A 19,519-nucleotide genomic window follows, 5' to 3' on the forward strand; every position below is an offset into this window, starting at 1 on the left:
CCGCTGACAGCTCAGCGGGGATTTATGGAGGAATCCCAGCTGAGCCAAACGGGCTAACGGAGCGGATCAATACGGATCCGCTCCGTGTGAAAGAGCCCTAAGTCTCAGCATCAGCAGGCAGCCACCACTCCATTCGCATCGTAGTTACGATACGCCGCCGCAACTTAGAGAGGCAAGTGCTGTATTCACAAAGCACTTGCGTCTAAAGTTACGGCGGCGTAGCGTAATTTTGCAGGCGTAAGTGTGCCTAAATCAAATGAGGAACAGGGGGGCGTGTTTTATGTAAACTAATCACGACCCCACGTAAATGAAGTTTTTTTCGAACGACGCATGTGCGCGCATGCTCAGTATCACGTCGAATTTTCAAATTAAATTACGCCCGCTCAATGCCTAGTCGACGTGAACGTAACTTACGTCCAGCCCCATTCACGGACGACTTACGCAAACAACGTAAAACACGGCGCTGTTCCTGCTTTATGAGGGGTAACTTTACGCCGGTATATGTCTTACGTAAACAACGTATCTTGCTACGCCAGGCGCACGTATGCTCGTGAATCGGCGTATCTAGCTCATTAGCATATTCAATGCGGAAATCTACGGAAGCGCCAATAGCGTAAATATGCACCCTAAGATATGACGGTGTAAGAGACTTACGCCGCTCGTATCTTAGCCAAATGTATGCGTAACTGATTCTAAGAATCAGCCGCATAGATACGACGGCTCTCATTCGGACTTACGACGGCGTACATGGCGATACGCCGTCTCAAGTCCTTTGAGAATCTGGGCCAGTATTTTCTCCACTAGTTTGAATATTTTTATGGATTCTTATTTTGGTGTCAATATCACATTTGATATTGATTTGATGACATCTTTTATATTATTGGATGTTTGGAAATACTTGTTCTATATGGCCCAGATTCACTAAAGAGATACGACGGCGTATCTCCTGATACGCCGTCGTATCTCTGAGATACGATTGTCGTATCTATGCGTCTGATTCATAGAATCAGTTACGCATAGATAGCCCTAAGATCCGACAGGTGTAACTGTGTTACACCATCGGATATTAGGCTGCAATTCTAGGCCGGCCGCTAGGTGGCGATTCCATTGCGGTCGGCGTAGAATATGCAAATGACTAGTTACGCCAATTCACGAACGTCCGCTTTGCCCGTCGATCTAAATTTACGTTGTTTCCGTACAGATGCGTCGCATAAAACTAAGCATGCCCTCTAGGTGGTGTAACCAATGTTAAGTATGGCCGTCGTTCCTGCGTCGAAATTTTAAATTTCACATCGTTTGCGTAAGTCGTCCGTGAATGGCGCTGGACGCCATTTACGTTAACGTCGAAACCAATGACGTCCTTGCGACGTCATTTAGCGCAATGCACGTCGGGTAATTTTACGGACGGAGCATGCGCAGTACGTTCGGCGCGGGAACGGGCCTAATTTAAATGGTGCCCGCCCCATTTGAATTAGGCGGGCTTGCGCCGAGCGGATTTACGCTACGCCACCACAAGTTTACAGGTAAGTGCTTTGTGAATCAGGCCGCCGCAGCGTAACGTATTTGTATGTGAATCAGGCCCTATGTATTTAGGTCAATTTTAACACATATTTTTTTTTTTTTTAGTTAACCAAAATTTTAGAAGCGCTGCAGTGAATATACTAGTATGATTCATTGTCTATTGGTGACTGTATAACACAAATGAAATGCACACAAATATTCATTTTCATCCTTAGGGCTAAGCAAATACATATGTTCATTTTTGCTGAATTCAGATGGCTGAGCTTGGTCCAAAGTCAATGTAAATATTATTTTGAAACATTTACATTCCTGAATTGCTGTTCTACAATGATCATTATCTTTTTTTTTTAATTTTATTTATTATTAAACAAACTGCACCACAGAAATAAATGATGATCTAATTAATCCAGCCCATTGACCAATAAAATCAAATATATTGCAGCATTTGAGGAGGAATTAAATCACTTGAGAAGCATTAGAAGATCTCCAACATCCAAGACATTTTGAAGCAAAAAAAAAAAATGAAAACCATTGGCGTTGTCCTGTTACTTCTCTTTTTTGGTCTTTCTACAGGTAAGAAAACTATGCAATTCTAAAATACAAGCCTTCATTAGTTTTTTTTTTTAAGGTTTTTATTGTTTTTAGAGAAATTACAACAAAGGTAAATACAACCATTGATTTTACACCAATGCATACAGTGGCTTACATAGTAGTCATGGCATTAATAGGTGTCAAGGAGCTGGTGAAAGAGAAAACATTTTTTTTTTAATAAATGTTTATTAAGATAATGTTGCAGAACATGGAGGAACGTTACACGTACATAACGACCAAATTAACAATGTCGGTTATATTAAAGGTTCTTACTGATCATCTCAAGGATTTTAACGCTTCATCACTTTGTAGAGTAGTAAGAGTAAAGAGCAGGAAGGGGAAAAAGGAAAGAAAGGAGATGGAGATGGAGATAGTTAGCGAGTTGGGGGGCGGGGGGTGCCGTTCAGTTCCTTCAAGGTTCCCATGCATCTAAGGGTAAACAATTAAGTGTTCTGGTACCAGATCAATAGCGATATTATTGTACGTACATATATATATATATATACAGTATATGATACATACATACATAGTGCCTGCAGCAGCATGCTGTAAAATTAAATGCATCAATACAAACTCTTTTCCGAGGACATAATCTCCACATCAACAGGTATATATGAAAGCCAACCAGCATGCCCATATTTTTGTGAAAGAGGATTGTGCATTACGGCTGTCAAAGGTGGGGTATTCCATTGAGTAGATATGGTCTATGGTTTGGAACCATCATTTTATTGAGGGAATTGAGGAGGATCAAGGTGGGTGAATGATAGATTGGTTGTAAGTTTTGATCGGTACTTGAGAACAATGAAAACGTGTGACCCAGGGAGTCCTCAGATATTGGAACACCAGAGATTAGATGGATAAAAGATCTCACATTTTCCCAAAAGGGTTGTTAGATAGGGCATGACCACCAAACATGCGCAAGAGTGTGATGAAGTTGTTGTTCCCATGTTGAAGAGAATGAACATTTACATACAATAACTATGGAGTATGTGTAGGGAGCTGCAAAAACCAAAGACAGCTGATTATTGAGATCTCTAGTGACATAGGGCCAGATCCACAAAAGGGATACGCAGGCGTATCTGCTGATACGCCTGCGTATCCCTGTTTCTATCTATGCGACTGATCCACAGAATCAGTTACGCATAGATATTCCTAAGATCCGGCAGGTGTAATAGTTTTACACTGTCGGATCTTAGGATGCAGTACCTCGGCCGCCGCTGGGGGCATTTCTCGTCGAAATGCCGCTTCGGGTATGCAAATTAGCACTTACGGAGATCCACAAAGCGGTTTCCCTTCGTGAAGTCTCCGTAAGTTGTTAGTTTGCAAACGCAAAATTAGGGCTGCTTTACAAAGTGTAAAGTTAGTACACCTTGTAAAAGTATACCCTTCTTTCCCGCGACGCTGTCAAATTTTTTTTTACATTTTTTTTTTTCCCGCCGCATCTCTTTTTTTTCCCGACGCAACTTTTTTTTACCCGGCGCGATTCACAAAACTCGGCGCAACGTAATTTCACGCAAAGCACGTCTGGAAAATCGTGTCGGGAGCATGAGCAGTACGTCCGGCGTGGGAGCGCGCCTAATTTAAATGGGACTTGCCCCATTAGATTGGGCACGCCTTGCGCCGGACAGATTTAAGTTACACAGCTGAAAATTTCTAGGTAAGTGCTTTGTGGATCGGGCACTTAGGTAGAAATTTTGCGGCGGTGTAACTTAAATAGGAAGATTTAAGTTAAGCCCGCTGGCTGTGGATCTGGCCCAGAGTCTTCATGACAATCTGATGTGTTGATAGTTTCTGGGACCTTTCTCCAGTTAGATCAAATGTTCTAAAAAAAATTGTGACAACTAGATTTAAAAATAAATCTATATATAAGTATCATATGATTAACCAGTCCTTTATATTCATTGTTAGTGGAGATGGGGGGCTTAGGTTAGGCTTAGTTTTTTTTTTATAGAGTAGGAAAGGGTTAAAACCCCTATTAAGTTGTTTTTTTCTGTATTGGTTTTTTTTTTTTTGCTTTCTATATCTTGCTGAGACAGTTGTCATCAGAACACTTATCCCCACTAATACCAAATATGAATTGTTTACTCCTACTGATACCAGCCCATGTTCTACTCCCAATGGCCACTGTCTGACCCCCCTAAAGTCTGAAGTAAACTGGCCCTGTTTTTAGAAAACCTGGTGACCCCTGAATTAGGGTTTACATACATTTATGCGTAAATATATAGCAGATTGACTGTTGGATGTTTTACAGCTATTGGCAGAATAATAAATAACATTTTGCAATATAGGTAGGACAGCACGTTGATACAACTGGCTGATGAGAACAGATTATTATTAATATTGGTAGTATTAGTATTATTATTATTGTTATTTCTTCTAGCTAAAAATCTCAAATGTTATGAGGGCCATTGTCGCAATTCTGAGTTTTGTAAAGGTGAAGTAACTGAATGCCCAGAAGGCAGCGCTTGTATGACCATCTCTGAAAAATCTGCATTCAGTAAGTAACTGTCTTCAATCTCTCTATAGGTGTAGATCAGGGATCCTCAAACTACAGCCCAGCAGCTGTTGTAGAACTACACAGCCCATGAGGCATTGTAACACACAGACATGACTAGGCATGATGGGAATTGTAGTTCCTGAACAACTGGAGGGACGTAGTTTGAAGACCCCTGGTGTAGATAAATGCATTTTTGTTAAACGATGCAAATAACTTCTATAAGCAATAATAACATTTATAATCAATGTAGTCTTCTAAAAAAAATAATTTGTAAAAGTGATAACACAAACAGATTACCAGTAAAGTTAAACTCAAATATTTCAATCTATTGGTCCTCTTTATTTTGGAAGTGAAACTACCAAAATAATGAAAAACAACCCACTACTAATACAACATTTCTGTATATCTAAAAATTTACCTGAATTGGCTAACTTTTAAAGTATTAAAAACAAAGATTAATGAAAAACAACCAACTTAAAAAAATACTTTTTAATAACAAAATATGCTAAATAAATAAATATTAATTGAAATACATAAATCAAATAAAACCTGATAAAATATCATGACTATTTCAAGAATATAATGATTGATGATAAGACCAGAAGGAATCCTTAAATGCTTTTGTTACTAGGCTCATGCTACTTCTCATTTCTTACCTTTTACACCTATTTCTTCCTTAAAGGAGTTGTAAAGGAAAAAAAAAATTTGATACGCCGGAGCAAACTAGCAGTTACGCGGCGTATCAATAGAGCGTAACTGCTTCGTGGATCTAGCCCTATATGTTTTTTGTAAATTCAAAAGAAAATTGTACAGGAACATTTTATAATGTATGACCAGCCTTAGTCACAATCAGCATATTAAAACAGTACCAGAATTCCATTAACAATATCGTAACTGTAACGGAATGACCCGGGACAAACAGAGACTTTGTGAGGATGGAGGATACTCCTGTGTCAGCGTCACTGATAACTCTTGGGTCTGAGTCCACTCTGTGCCCTTTGGGCATGGAGTGGCAAGTGAATCGTAATTCATGGATTACATGAGATTTGACATCACGGACAGTTAATATTGCAGGATCTTGAGAGACTACAAGATGTTGGTTAATTGTGACCCCAACCAGTCAATAATCTATGACTCATTTCTATGATTAGTCTAGTGACATGCTAATTGCATCAGGGCTTGGAGGACATTCCATTGTCCTTGTGTAAAGGTGTTGTAACGGACAGGTGTTAATCCCAGGTCTGCTCCCAGAACTCTAATTATGCATACTAAAGACTGCTTATGTGTGATAACCCTGTCTACAATCTATTGATGCTCAGAGGTGTCAAGCGGTATGCAGAGACGGAGTGGGTGAAGGCTTTTGTTGTTAGTAATTGAGGAATGTTTAGTAATTAGCCTTAGTGTGTGATTGGGGGGGGGGGGCAGTTTGATTGTTCCTGTAAATTCTGTGACCTGTTGTACTATATAAAAAGACTGAGAGAAATCATTAAAGTATCTTTACATTTGGAACAAGTACAGAGCTGCGTGTCTCGTCTTGATTCTGGGCAAATGAAATGGGATCGGGTCCTGTTGATTGGAGTGTCGATAAGCTGTAGTGGATGTGATGGAAGGTCGTAAACGGTGGTGACCGTTACAGTGGTGGCACAGCAGTGGGATAATTCCATCGCTTAAAGGACGGCGACAAGGACACAGGACGATGGAGACGCTGTATGAACGGCTGAAGCTCTCTTCCCTCAAGGACTTACTGGAGAGCCGGGGCAGATCGGCCTGCAACCGTAAGAGAAGGGACATTATCGCACAACTTGTCGAAATGGATAGAGCTGAGAGGCCCAGCGTAACAGACAGGACACCCGATGAAGAGTTTTGGGACCGGGCTGTTAGACGTGGACTGGCACAGTATGGACCTAATCCTCCACCGGAGATCATAGACCGGGTTATAGCGGCTGTGGATGCCACTTGGCTAGAGCAAAGAGGTGCTGCAGCAGCAGAAGTCACAGCAGCACCAACTGAAGAGAGGGGAGAGGTACAGATGCCAGTCACCATGGAAGTGGAGTTCCAGGGAGCCGGGGCAATTGGCCCCTCTCCCCAGCAACAAGCTGTGGTGGTAAAGCATTTACTCCCAGCTGAATCTCTGGCGGCAGGGCAGGATGCTACTGGCTGCGGCACACAACTGCAGCTTGAGCTGACATCGGGGGATGGGACTGTGGTCTCCCCCCAAAGCGACCCAGCAGAAGAGCTGGCAACAGAGCAGAGCGCCACAAGCCTCTGCTCTCACCTAGCAGGAGAGGGAGTTCCTGTGGGAGTGGATGGGACTGTGGTCTCCACTCCAAGCGACCCAGCAGAAGAGCTGGCAACAGAGCAGAGTGCCACAAGCCTCTGCTCTCTACTAATGGAAGAGGGAGTTCCTGGGGCAGTGGATGGGACTTCAGTCTCCACTGGTATACCCCAGGGATGGGGGGCAGTTGGCCCAGATCCCCAGCAGCATGAGGAACTGAGCCCAGTCACCCTGTCTTCTCTCCAGCGGCTGAAAGGACTCCAGGGAGAAGGGCCAGTCCAGGCCTCTCCCCAGCGGCAGGCAGATTCTCTGAGAGAGACAGAGGTTGGTTGGGTGAGTAATGCTCTGTTTGGAGCCATTTATTTGGGGTACGGTATGGATACCAGCATTGGAGGACTGGATCTACTGACTGACTTCGGAGTCAACCCGTTCGGGGTCTCCTCCTGTGTCAGTCTCCCACCGAAAGGGGAGAGATGTAACGGAATGACCCGGGACAAACAGAGACTTTGTGAGGATGGAGGATACTCCTGTGTCAGCGTCACTGATAACTCTTGGGTCTGAGTCCACTCTGTGGCCTTTGGGCATGGAGTGGCAAGTGAATCGTAATTCATGGATTACATGAGATTTGACATCACGGACAGTTCATATTGCAGGATCTTGAGAGACTACAAGATGTTGGTTAATTGTGACCCCAACCAGTCAATAATCTATGACTCATTTCTATGATTAGTCTAGTGACATGCTAATTGCATCAGGGCTTGGAGGACATTCCATTGTCCTTGTGTAAAGGTGTTGTAACGGACAGGTGTTAATCCCAGGTCTGCTCCCAGAACTCTAATTATGCATACTAAAGACTGCTTATGTGTGATAACCCTGTCTACAATCTATTGATGCTCAGAGGTGTCAAGCGGTATGCAGAGACGGAGTGGGTGAAGGCTTTTGTTGTTAGTAATTGAGGAATGTTTAGTAATTAGCCTTAGTGTGTGATGGGGGGGCAGTTTGATTGTTCCTGTAAATTCTGTGACCTGTTGTACTATATAAAAAGACTGAGAGAAATCATTAAAGTATCTTTACATTTGGAACAAGTACAGAGCTGCGTGTCTCGTCTTGATTCTGGGCAAAGAAATGGGATCGGGTCCTGTTGATTGGAGTGTCGATAAGCTGTCGTGGATGTGATGGAAGGTCGTAAACGGTGGTGACCGTTACAGTAACCAACCAAAAAATATTATCTGCGCTTGGTGTAAAAAGTTTGTAAATAAAAAACTGTATACCGACAAACATTCTAACCAAACCTTGGGCCAGATTCATAGAGAACTGCGTCGGCGTAACGTATCGTCTTTAAGTTACACCGCCGCAAGTTTTCCCCGTAAGTGCTTGATTCACAAAGCACTTGAGTATAAACTTGCGGCGGAGTAACGAAAAAGACGTCCGGCGCTAGCCCACCTAATTCAAATGGGGCGTGTACCATTTAAATTAGGCGCGTTCCCGCGCCAAACGTTCTAAACATGCTCCGTTAGAAAATTTCCCGACGTGCATTGCGTGAAATTACGGCGCCCCGACGTGGTTTTTTGAATGGCGATGTGCGTAACGTACTTTCGTATTCCCGGACGTCTTACGCAAAAAAAAAAAAATTGAAATTCGACCCGGGAACGACGGCCATACTTTAACATGGCTGGTCTAAATCTAAGCCATGAAATAGCAGGCTTAAGATTGCGACTGGAAAAACCGCCTAGCGTCGACGTAAGAGAATGCGACGAACGCGCGTACCGTCGTGGATCGCCGTAAAAGCTAATTTGCATACCCGACGCTGGAAAATGACGCGAACTCCACCCAGTGGCGGCAGGAGTATTGCATCCTAAGATCCGACGGTGTAAGTCAATTACACCTGTCGGATCTTAGGGCTATCCATGCGTAACTAATTCTATGAATCAGCCGCATAGATACTCTCATAGATACGACGGCGTATCTCTTTTGTGAATCTGGCCCCTTGTTCTTCTATCTGGCTAATACATAGCTTATTTCTCATCAAAGTACCAATTTTACTTTGTGCTTTCTCTTTAATATAAAGGCTTTAGAATGATGTTTCTGGTACAATTATTTATTGTTTATCTCAATGCTACAAAACAAACATAGGCATCTTTAAAAAGTGTAAAATAAAAAGTGGGGTTAATAAAAACTAATAAGGGGTAACTAAAAATAATTCGTATTAAATTATGTTTTAATATTTTTCTTCCTCATATCTGCCTATAGTTTGGCTTTGAGCTGTATGATGTTAGAAAATAATTTTTGTTTGCAGATCATACTTACTACTCCATGAAGAAGCGCTGCTCTATGAATCTGGAATGCAATTCTTCCATGTATGCCTATGTTAATGGAGACGTTAACTATGAACTTGCATATAATTGCTGTTATGAAGATCTATGCAACAATGGGACTAATATAAGTGAGTAAAATGTTTGTGTGGATGTGTGTGTGCGTGTGTGTGTGTGTGTGTATGTTTCTGTTTGATTTGCGTTTTCAAATTTGTCAAAATCAAAATTATTGAAATGCATAACTAGAGACAAGTGAATGAGTTTGCAGACCACATAAATTGGTGAATTCTGAATTTGTCTAAATGTATGCATTCTTAGTCAGCAAAGATTAATTTAATTCCTAACTCTTAATTGCTTGAATTTTCTAAAATGGACAAAGACAAAAAAAAAAATATTGGGCCAGATTCACAGAATAAGTACGCCAGAGTATCTGCTGATACTCCGGCGTACTTTCAAATTTGCCGCGTCGTATCTTTATTTGTAATTCACAAACAAAGATACGACGGCATTTGGCTAAGATCCGACAGGCGTACGGCTTCGTACGCCTTCGGATCTTAGGATGCAATACTTCGGCCGCCGCTGGGTGGAGATCGCGACGTTTTCCGTGTCGGGTATGCTAATTAGCTGTTTACGGCGATCCACGGAGGTACACGCGTTCGTCGCATTCTCTTACGTCGTCGCTAGTCGGCTTTTCGCGTCGGAAAGTTACGGCTGCTATTTAGGTGGTGTAACCAATAGACAGCCCATGTTAAAGTATGGCCGTCGTTCCCGCGTCGAATTTAAAAACATTTTTTTGCGTAAGTCGTCCGGGAATACGAAAGAACGTTACGCACGTCGCCATTCAAAACATTACGTCGGGGGGGCCGTCATTTCGCGCAAAGCACGGCGGGAAATTTCAAAAGGGAGCATGCGCAGTACGTTCGGCGCGGGAACGCGCCTAATTTAAATGGTCCCCGCCCCATTTGAATTAGGCGGGCTTGCGCCGAACGGCTTTACGCTACGCCGCCGCAAGTTTACACGCAAGTGCTTTGTGAATCAAGCACTTACGCTGAAAACTTGCGGCGGAGTAACGTAAAGGACATACGTTACGCCGCCGCAAAGGTATGTGAATCTGGCCCATTATAGTGAACATCTAGAAATGTCTAACCACAATTAATTTTTCAATTTTAAAGTTTAAGTCCACCATTCAATTAAAATCTCTGCATCTACAGACATCAACATTCTAACACGATCTGGCTTTGCCCTGCCAAATCACATCGTAATTCCATCGGAAAAATATAGAACATGTTTTATATCTAAACTCCGATGGAATTCATCAGAAATTCAGATGAAAAAACTCAGATGGGGCTACACACGATTGGAAAATCCAATGGAAAAAGTCCATCTGACTTTTTCCATCGGATATTCCGATCATGTGTACGGGGCATAAGACTAACCTATCTAGCCCTGTAAAGAAGAAATCGTTATATGTACCCTTTCTGGAGCTGATCTAACCCAATCTCCAGAGGCGGAAGCTCAACATTTCGGCCGACAACGGTTGTGAAATGTATTGAAAGTGATGTCACACATAGACTTACTATGGGGCTTTCGTTGTCAGACGTGTACTCTGCACCCGCTTCTACAGAGAAGCCGCGGCTGACAGCTCAGCGTGGCATTGGGCCAGATCAGCTTCAGAAAAGGTCTGTATACTGATTTCTTATTTACAGGGCTAGATAGGTTAGTGTTAGATTGTGGATATCTGTAGATGCAGGTATTTTAGTTTTAGTATAGACTTCTACTTTACTTCATCCTAAAAGAATAACAGTATACTTTCTGTACTAGGTGAACCTGTACCTCATAGCTATACATCTCCAGTGTAATATTTAAGGTATTACTGCCTCTGACCTCTAGTTTTAGGACATTGAAGTGTGATTTAATAATGTTACTGTTATTAAAGTACATTGTACTACAAATCAAGGTGACTGTGGAGTTCCTCTGGGGTGTGCCCGGGAACCAAATCACTTACATCAATATGAGTATTTTAAGATAACGGTACCATTGAGCTAACTCCAAGGGTTCAGTGTTCTTCTTGCTGGAGTTGAAGCTGTACCTGAGGACCCACAGTGAAAATATTTACCTGCTTCTGCTTCATTATTTCTGTAGATAGGGGCCCAATGGACCATTTGGTTCATCAACGCTCTCTTTTTACTTTTATTCTCTTTCTTTCGCTTTTCTTTTTTCTCCTCTCTTCCTCTCCCCCCTCTTCTCTTCTCTTTTTCTTCTTTTGCCTTTTTCTCCACCCTTCCTATCCCTGAAAAAAATTGGCTCATGTTTCGAGGCATGACGTTGCCATCATCCCTTTATCAGTGAAAGAATTGAATACCTCTGAGTAGGTGGGATTTTCGGGGCAACAACAATTGTAAGTGACAACTAAGGTCATAAAAAATACTAAATTTATTACAAAATGGTTGACATACTAAATATCACAATATCAAAATACAATGTAAAAACATCGTTCTAGAAAAGTACTGTAGGTCACCACATGCCCCAGGTAGTATGTCAACCGTTTTGTAATAAATTTCGTATTTTTTATGACCTTAGTTGTCACTTACAATTGTTGTTGCCCCGAAAATCCCACCTACTCAGAGGTATTCAATTCTCCCTTCCTATCCCTTACCTTTTTTTAATGAATACGTTTTGTGACTTCATGTTGTACCAGGCTGCGCCTTCCTTGTCCATCATATGGGTCCAGATGCTGGAAGTCCTTGTGGCCTTATTATATATGTATTTGATATTTCCATCACATGATGCCTATAAATTCTATTAATTTATGGTCCTCCTTATGCCACACAACCTTCAGCTCAGAATTTTTGTACTTAATATTTCACGTTTTGGTCGAAAGTCATTACTGTTGACTTATGGATATTTTATAGTTGTAATTTCTTCTGTATAAAATGTAAAACAATAAAAACATTGGGCCAGATTCACAGAAGAAATACGCCAGAGTATCTACTGATACTCCGGCGTATTTTCAAATTTGCCGCGTCGTATCTTAATTTGTGATTCACAAACAAGATACGACGGCTTTTGGCTAAGATCCGACAGGCTTACGGCTTCGTACGCCTTCGGATCTTAGGCTGCAATACTTCGGCCGCCGCTGGGTGGAGTTTGCGTCGTTTTCCAGCGTCGGGTATGCAAATGAGCTTTTACGGCGATCCACAAAGGTTTTCGCGTTCGTTACGTCGTCGCTAGTCGTTTTTTCCCGTCGCAAAGTTACGGCTGCTTTAACATGGCTTAAATTTAGACGAGCCATGTTACAGTATGGCCGTCGTTCCCGCGTCGAATTTCAATTTTTTTTTGTTTTTGCGTAAGACGTCCGGTAATACGAAAGTACGTTACGCACGTCGGCGTTCAAAAAAATGACGTCACTTTGCGCAAAGCACGGCGGGAATTTCAAAATGGAGCATGCGCAGTTCGTCCGGCGTGGGAGCGCGCCTAATTTAAATGGTACGCGCCCCATTTGAATTAGGCGGGCTTGCGCCAGACACCTTTACGTTACACCGCCGTAAGTTTACACGCAAGTGCTTGGTGAATCAGGTACTTGCGCTGAAAACTTGCGGCGGTGTAACGTATAGACGATACGTTACGCCGCCGCAGTTATATGTGAATCTGGCCCATTGTCACCTCTAATTCTGTAGATAGGTACTTTGTAACCCTCTCCTGCCACTCGTTGAGTTTTAAGATCACTGGTCATTAGGGGAGTGGAGGAGGGGGAGCCTTTGACATGAGGAAGCTAAAAAAAAAGAAAACAAATGCAACCTCCGCATCTAAAGACTGCAGTATATTACAAGTTTTTTAAGGGGTTTTGATACGCTTTCATAATTTTTTGTTTTGTTATATAGTGACAAATATATCCTATGAATTCAATGGGCCTGAATGTCCAGCTTGTGCTTCATATGACACCCTAGAGCTATGCAAGCCTGTTACAAATACGGTCTGCAGAAGCAAGACTGACTTTTGCTCCTATTTAGTTGGATGGCTCGAAAAACCAGGTAAGTTGTGTTTCTTTATGGGGTATGGCTTTTGTTTCCTTCATTAGTTCTACGTAAAAGTATATGAACCCTTTCGCCTCCCTTATTCTGCAAATTAATCCCCTCATCTCCACCTTCCAACTTTATGTGGCATTGCTGGTGGTGAAAATTGTGTCAAGTTAAAATATTGTTCTGCAGTGAAATAACTGTTTAGCCACTTCTATTTTCTTCCATTCTACTTACTTTCCAAAAAAATGGGTCAAAAAAATTAGATTGACTTGTAGGGCCAGATTCACATAGAGATACGACGGTGTATCTCCTGATACACCGTCGTATCTCTGATTTCCGTCGGTCGTATCTATGCGACTGATTCATAGAATCTGTTACGCATAGATATGCCTAAGATCCGACAGGTGTAAGTGACTTACACCATCGGATCTTAGGCTGCAATTCCAGGCCGGCCGCTAGGTGGTGCTTCCGTGTCTTTTACGCGTCGAATATGCTAATGAGCATATACGCCGATTCTGAAACGAACGACCGTCGTTTTTTTTTTTTTTACGTCGTTTGCGTTCGGCTTTTTCCGGCGTATAGTTACCCCTGGGTCTATGAGGCGCAGCCAATGTTAAGTATGGCCGTCGTTCCCGCGACAAAATTTGAATTTTTTACGTCGTTTGCGTAAGTCGTTCGCGAATACGGATGGACGTATTTTGCGTAAACGTCGAAACCAATGACATCCTTGCGACGTCATTTGGAGCAATGCACGCTGGGAAAATTTCTGGACAGCGCATGTGCTGTTCGATCGGCGCGGGGACGCGCCTGATTTGAATAGTACACTCCCCCTAGCCATGGAATTCGAATTCCGCCGGGGGATTTATGATACGCCGCCGCAAGTTTTGAGGTACGTGCTTTGTGAATTAACCACTTGCCTCAAAAACTTGCAGCGGCGGATCTTAAATTAGATAGGTTACGTGGATCTAAAGATCCGCTAACCTATGTGAATCTGGCCCGTAGTGTCTACTTTCCATAAAGGGACATTTTAGGGGTTTTTGTAATCATTCCTTTTTTTTTTTTTTTAGATACACCCCTCACATTTTTGTAAATATTTTATTATATATTTTCATGTGACAACACTGAAGAAATGACACTTTCCTACAATGTAAAGTAGTGAGTGTACATCTTGTGTAACAGTGTAAATATGCTGTCCCCTCAAAATACCTCAACACACAGGCATTAATGTCTAAACCGCTAACAACAAAAGTGAGGTTTGGTGTTATCGCTCTCACTCTTTCATACTGGTCACTGGAAGTTCAACATGGCTGAAGTTCAAAAGTAACTCTCAGAGGATCTGAAAAAAAGATGTGTCGCTCTACATAAAGATGACTTATGCCGCGTACACACAGTCATTTTTTGTGATGAAAAAAAAACGTAATTTTTAAAAACATCATTTAAAATGACCGTGTGTGGGGGAAAACGTTGTTTTATGTCTTCTGAAAAACGAGCAAAAAAAAATTCGAGCATGCTTCAATTTTTTATGTCGTTTTTCAAAACGTCGCTTTTGTGTCATAAAAAATCACCGTGTGTAGCTAAAACGAAGTTTAAAACAACGTTTTTAAACTCGTGCATGCTCAGAAGCAAGTTATGAAGGGAGCTTGAATGGAACAGAGTGCCGCTGTATGTGCTGAACGTAACCGCGCTTTGCTAGAGCATTTTTAAAAAACGATGGTGTGTAGGCAACGTCGTTTTTTAACCACTTCCAGACCCTGCACTGTATATATACGTCCAAATTTTAAAGATGGATATCTCGGTAACGGCAGCAGCTGCTGCCACAACCGAGGTATCCATCTTTAGTGCTAAGGGTCCTGTACACGATAGCGGCGGTCTTCGCAGCGGATTCGCCGCGAGATCGCCGTTATCGGTGGCGGGAGAGTGCCCCTCCCGCCGCTCTGCCGCGCCCTCCGACACTTACCGGAGCCGTCGGTAGCGGCGGAGGCGATCGGGACTGTTCGGCAGATGACTGGGGGTGCGAGTGAGGGAAAAATGTCCTTCACCCGTCCCAATAGCTCTGCTGGGCGGAAGTGACGTCAAAACGTCAGTCCCGCCCAGCGTCTTAAAGAAACATTTTTTTTTTTTTGTCATTTGAAAAAATGACAGTTTTAATATTTTTTTCTTGCATTTTAGTCTAAATATTAGATCTGAGGTCTTTTTGACCCCAGATCTCATATTTAAGAGGACCTGTCATGCTTTTTTCTATTACAAGGGATGTTTACATTCCTTATAATAGGAATAAAAGTGATCAAATTTTTTTTTCAGTGTAAAAAGTAATAAAATAAATAAAAATAAATAAGAAAACCCCCAAAAAAAAATTTAAAGCGCCCGTCCCGACGAGCTTGCGCGCAGAAGCGAACGCATCCGCGAGTAGCGCCTGCATATGAAATCGGTGTTCAAATCACACATTACTAGTTATGGCGGCGATCAGTGATTTGTATCGTGACTGTGACATTATAGCGGACACATCGGACACCTTTGACACCATTTTGGGACCATTGTCATTTTTACAGCGATCAGTGCTATAAAAATGCACTGATTACTGTAAAAATGACACTGGCAGTAAAGGGGTTATCCACTAGGTGGCGCTGCAGGGGTTAAGTGTTTCCTAGGGAGTGATTCTTACTGTGAGAGGGCGTGGCTACACATGACATGTCACTGATGACCGTTCCCGATCACGGGGAACGGTCATCAGTGACAGTGTCACTAGGCAGAATAGGGGAATGCCTTGTTTACAAAGGCATTCCCCTGTTCTGCTCTTGCACACCGCAATGGCAGGACTCCCGGGAACATCTAGTTCCTGGGACCCGCGGCAGCACCAGCGACCTAACTGTGTGTGTATATATATATATATATATATATATATATATAATATATGTATATAATATAATTTTTTTAGTTTATTTTTTCTTTCAATATATCAATTTGTCCGTGATTTCATGAAGAATGAGGAGAGGATCTGAAAATGGGGAGTTCAGCTTTACCTACTTTCCGCCCATGGATGTCCTCGGGTTTCAGTAGTTATACCGGAATGATGCCTGCACCTACACATGCATCATCCTGGTATGGATCTTTTTAGCCAGTGATTCCTTGCAATGCAGAAGTGGCTAATTACCCTATTGATCACTTCTGCAGGTGGCGGAAAGGGGTTCCACGCCCCTCCCACGGCCGCCGGTACCATTCCTGGGCTCTACCGTCCTATTGCAGAGCCCGGGATCATTGCAGCAGGCGTTGATGGTTGCCCTGAACAGAGAGAGAGAGAGAGGAGCTGACATTATTCCTCTCTCTCTCTCTCTCTGTAACCCTGGAAACTGAGAGCGACAAATAGTTGTTCATCACTTCTGGTTCTGCCTTTTTGTTGACCTGGCCGTTAGCGGCCAGGAAAGCAGCCGATCAGACCGATCTGTGTCTGATCAGCTGCATGGGAGGACAGAGGAGAGACCTGGGGTCCTACAGACCCCTGATCTCTCCATAAAGAGGACCTGTCAAGGACCTGCTGTCACAAGGGATAACAATAAAGAGAAATAAAGAGAAAAAGTGAATTTTAAGCACCATAGTTTGCAGCCATTGCATGGGCAGACTCAATTTTAAATGTTAGGTATCTTTTTGCTTGGTATAATATCATCTTTTACATTATACAAAAAACTGGGCTAACTTTAGTGTGTTTTTTTGTTTTTTTTTAAATCATGAAAGTTTTTTCCCCCCAAAAAATTGCATTTGAAAGATCGTTGTGACATAAAAAATTGCAACAACCACCATTTTATTTTAAAGGGCCCCTGCTAAACAAATCTATATTGTTTGAGGGTTCTGAGTAATTTTCTAGGGGGGAAAAGTTGATTTTTACATGTATGAGCTAAGTGCCAGAATTGGCCAGGATGGGAAGTGGTTAAAGGCCAAATGTTAATGTTTGACTGGACATTCATCCTGTTAATGCTGATTATTTTGTCCTTTCAGATGGAGTTAAAACCAAATTTTCAGTGCAGGGATGCATGTCGAATCGGAGTTGTAACAATGACCACAGCCAAGTGGTTGGATACAGAATGGTGGCGATTGAAAAGTATAAGTGCTGGTTACCAAAACCAAAGTAACTGCCTAATGCCGCGTACACGCGGTCGTTTTTCGTCATTAAAAAAAATGTAATTTTTTCATGAAAAAAACGACGTTTTTCCAAGTTCATTGTTAAAAACGACATTGCCCACACACCATCATTTTGGAAAAATGATGAACAAAGCGCGGTGACGTACAACACGTACGACGGAACTATAAAGGGGAAGTTTTATTGGCCTTTGGGCTGCTTTTAGCTGATTCCTTGTTAGCAAAAGACGATTCGCGCTTTTTTGTCTGTTACAGCGTGATGAATGTGCTTACTCCATTATGAATGGTAGTTTTACCTGAACAAGCGCTCCCATCTCATAACTTGCTTCTGGGCATGCACGGGTTTAAAACATTGTTTTTGCCCACACGCGATAATTTTTTACATCACAAAAAAAACGTAATTTTTTCAGAAGCCGAAAAACGATGTGAAGCCCACACACGATCATTTTAAATGACATTTTAAAAAATTTCGTTTTTTTTCATGCCGAAAAATGACCTTGTGTACGCGGCATAAGGATAAAAAAACTTTGAGGATTAATAGCTAAGTTTTACCAGGCTCTAATTTTATGAAACCTTCTGTTCTTTGGCTTCCTCTGTTCACTTCCATGTTGACTGTGTATAAGCTCCACTACAACCGTAAGGGTCTATCCTTCAATAAGCTCATCCACACATTGATCTTTGAAGTCCCCAATATATGAAATAGACAATGATAGCAGCACATTGCAATGCATTACATTCTATAACCTTACAGAATGTTGGCATATACTTTTTTAACCCATTAATGTCGTCCATATGCATATATGTGGCAACACAGTGGTGTGTATGTTCAGCCAGCACCACTGTCGCCAACACCAACTGTTTATGATCAGGAGCCAAAAACAAGCTCCTGAACATGTGATCAAGTGAAAGCCAATCACAGTAGTCACTTGATTGGAAAGTCTGGCTCCATCACCCAGCATTAAGAACTCCACTGGCCGGAAGGGGTAAAGATCATTTTTGGTATACAATGGATTATGGAACATGAAAGCCCAACTGAACTTTCAATTTCAGTTAGCTACTGGTACACTTTAAGGCCTTTGACGTGTTAACCTTTCATGCAGGAAAATGTTTGCTATATGTTTGCAACTGCTCAAGATATGCATCTTCTTGTAACCTCCAATATATTGTATCTGTACTCTGTCCTGAGCTGTAGGTTTCAGTAAAACAATGCTTTACTCTGCCACCAAATTGTCTCCGGTGTCTCATTTCATTACAGAAAACTTCAAATTATTAGGCCAAACCAGCAAGAAAACTGCACTATGAATAAAACTATTGTAGCACTTCTCACTCCTGGGCACTGAAAAATGATTCTATGAAGCCTGGAAAGCTAGCAGTGTAACATATCAGAGTGGGCCTTTGTCCTATTATAGGGCAGAACAAACAGTTGGGAGCCAATCACTTTAGTTTTCAAGATTTATTTGCACATTAAAATGAGGAAAGGGGTTTAAGGGCAAAGGATACCCAAAATATCTCAATATTTTGGTGTAGCATCTTTTTCCTAAACAGGGCTGCTACAAAATTTAGTGGTGCTAGGTGGTAACTAGCCTGGCTAATTTGTAGTGTTGATCAACTGGTTTATTTCCTAAGCTTGAGTGTAGATTGTGATCTCTCTCTTCTGTCAATAGGTGACACTGTTGCCATTGTCATTGGGATGATGGATTACTGTGAAGTCGGGTTATGAGTGAATATGTTGTCTCAGCCAATCAGCAGGAGTTTCCTTGGCCACTGAGCATGCTGGGATAATCTATTTATTGATAAGGAGTCAGGTGATCAGGGTACTTTTCCACCCGGTCTACGGTCTGGGTATGTGCAAGAGGAGCAGCAGCAGAGGTGTAAGGTAAGCCTGAAGCCCAAGGCCTAACCACGTGTGTAGAGGCTCGGTCTGAGGGGAGCCTGATCGTTGCCGGAGGTAAAGGAGAAGCAGTTGCCAGAGGGACAACCACTCCTGTTGCCGGAGGTGAGTTTAGAAGGCATGGAGTTCTGAAGGAGTAGCAGATCAGACACTTCACCAGCCTGGGACAGTGAAGTAAGTGGGAAAGCTTCAGTAGAGACTCCTCCAGGAATACATCAGGTAGCTGTGAGTAAAGCTTGATGAGAAGTACAGCGGGTAGCTGTGAGTCAAGCCTGAGGGATC

The 19,519-nt window shown here is 42.3% G+C and overlaps 1 protein-coding gene across 1 annotated transcript; it reads left to right on the forward strand.

The window, feature by feature from the left end:
* Window positions 1–1,925: 1,925 nt before the first annotated feature.
* On the forward strand, window positions 1,926–17,406 carry LOC120916428 (lymphocyte antigen 6 complex locus protein G6d-like). Its single transcript, XM_040327392.1, has 5 exons — window positions 1,926–2,094; window positions 4,493–4,609; window positions 9,181–9,327; window positions 13,078–13,227; window positions 17,206–17,406. The coding sequence occupies exons 1-5, from the start codon at window positions 2,043–2,045 to the stop codon at window positions 17,337–17,339; spliced, it is 600 nt and encodes a 199-aa protein (XP_040183326.1). The 5' UTR covers window positions 1,926–2,042; the 3' UTR covers window positions 17,340–17,406.
* Window positions 17,407–19,519: the final 2,113 nt, after the last annotated feature.

Source organism: Rana temporaria, chromosome 10 (genome assembly GCF_905171775.1).
Source record: "Rana temporaria chromosome 10, aRanTem1.1, whole genome shotgun sequence".
NCBI lineage: Eukaryota > Metazoa > Chordata > Amphibia > Anura > Ranidae > Rana > Rana temporaria.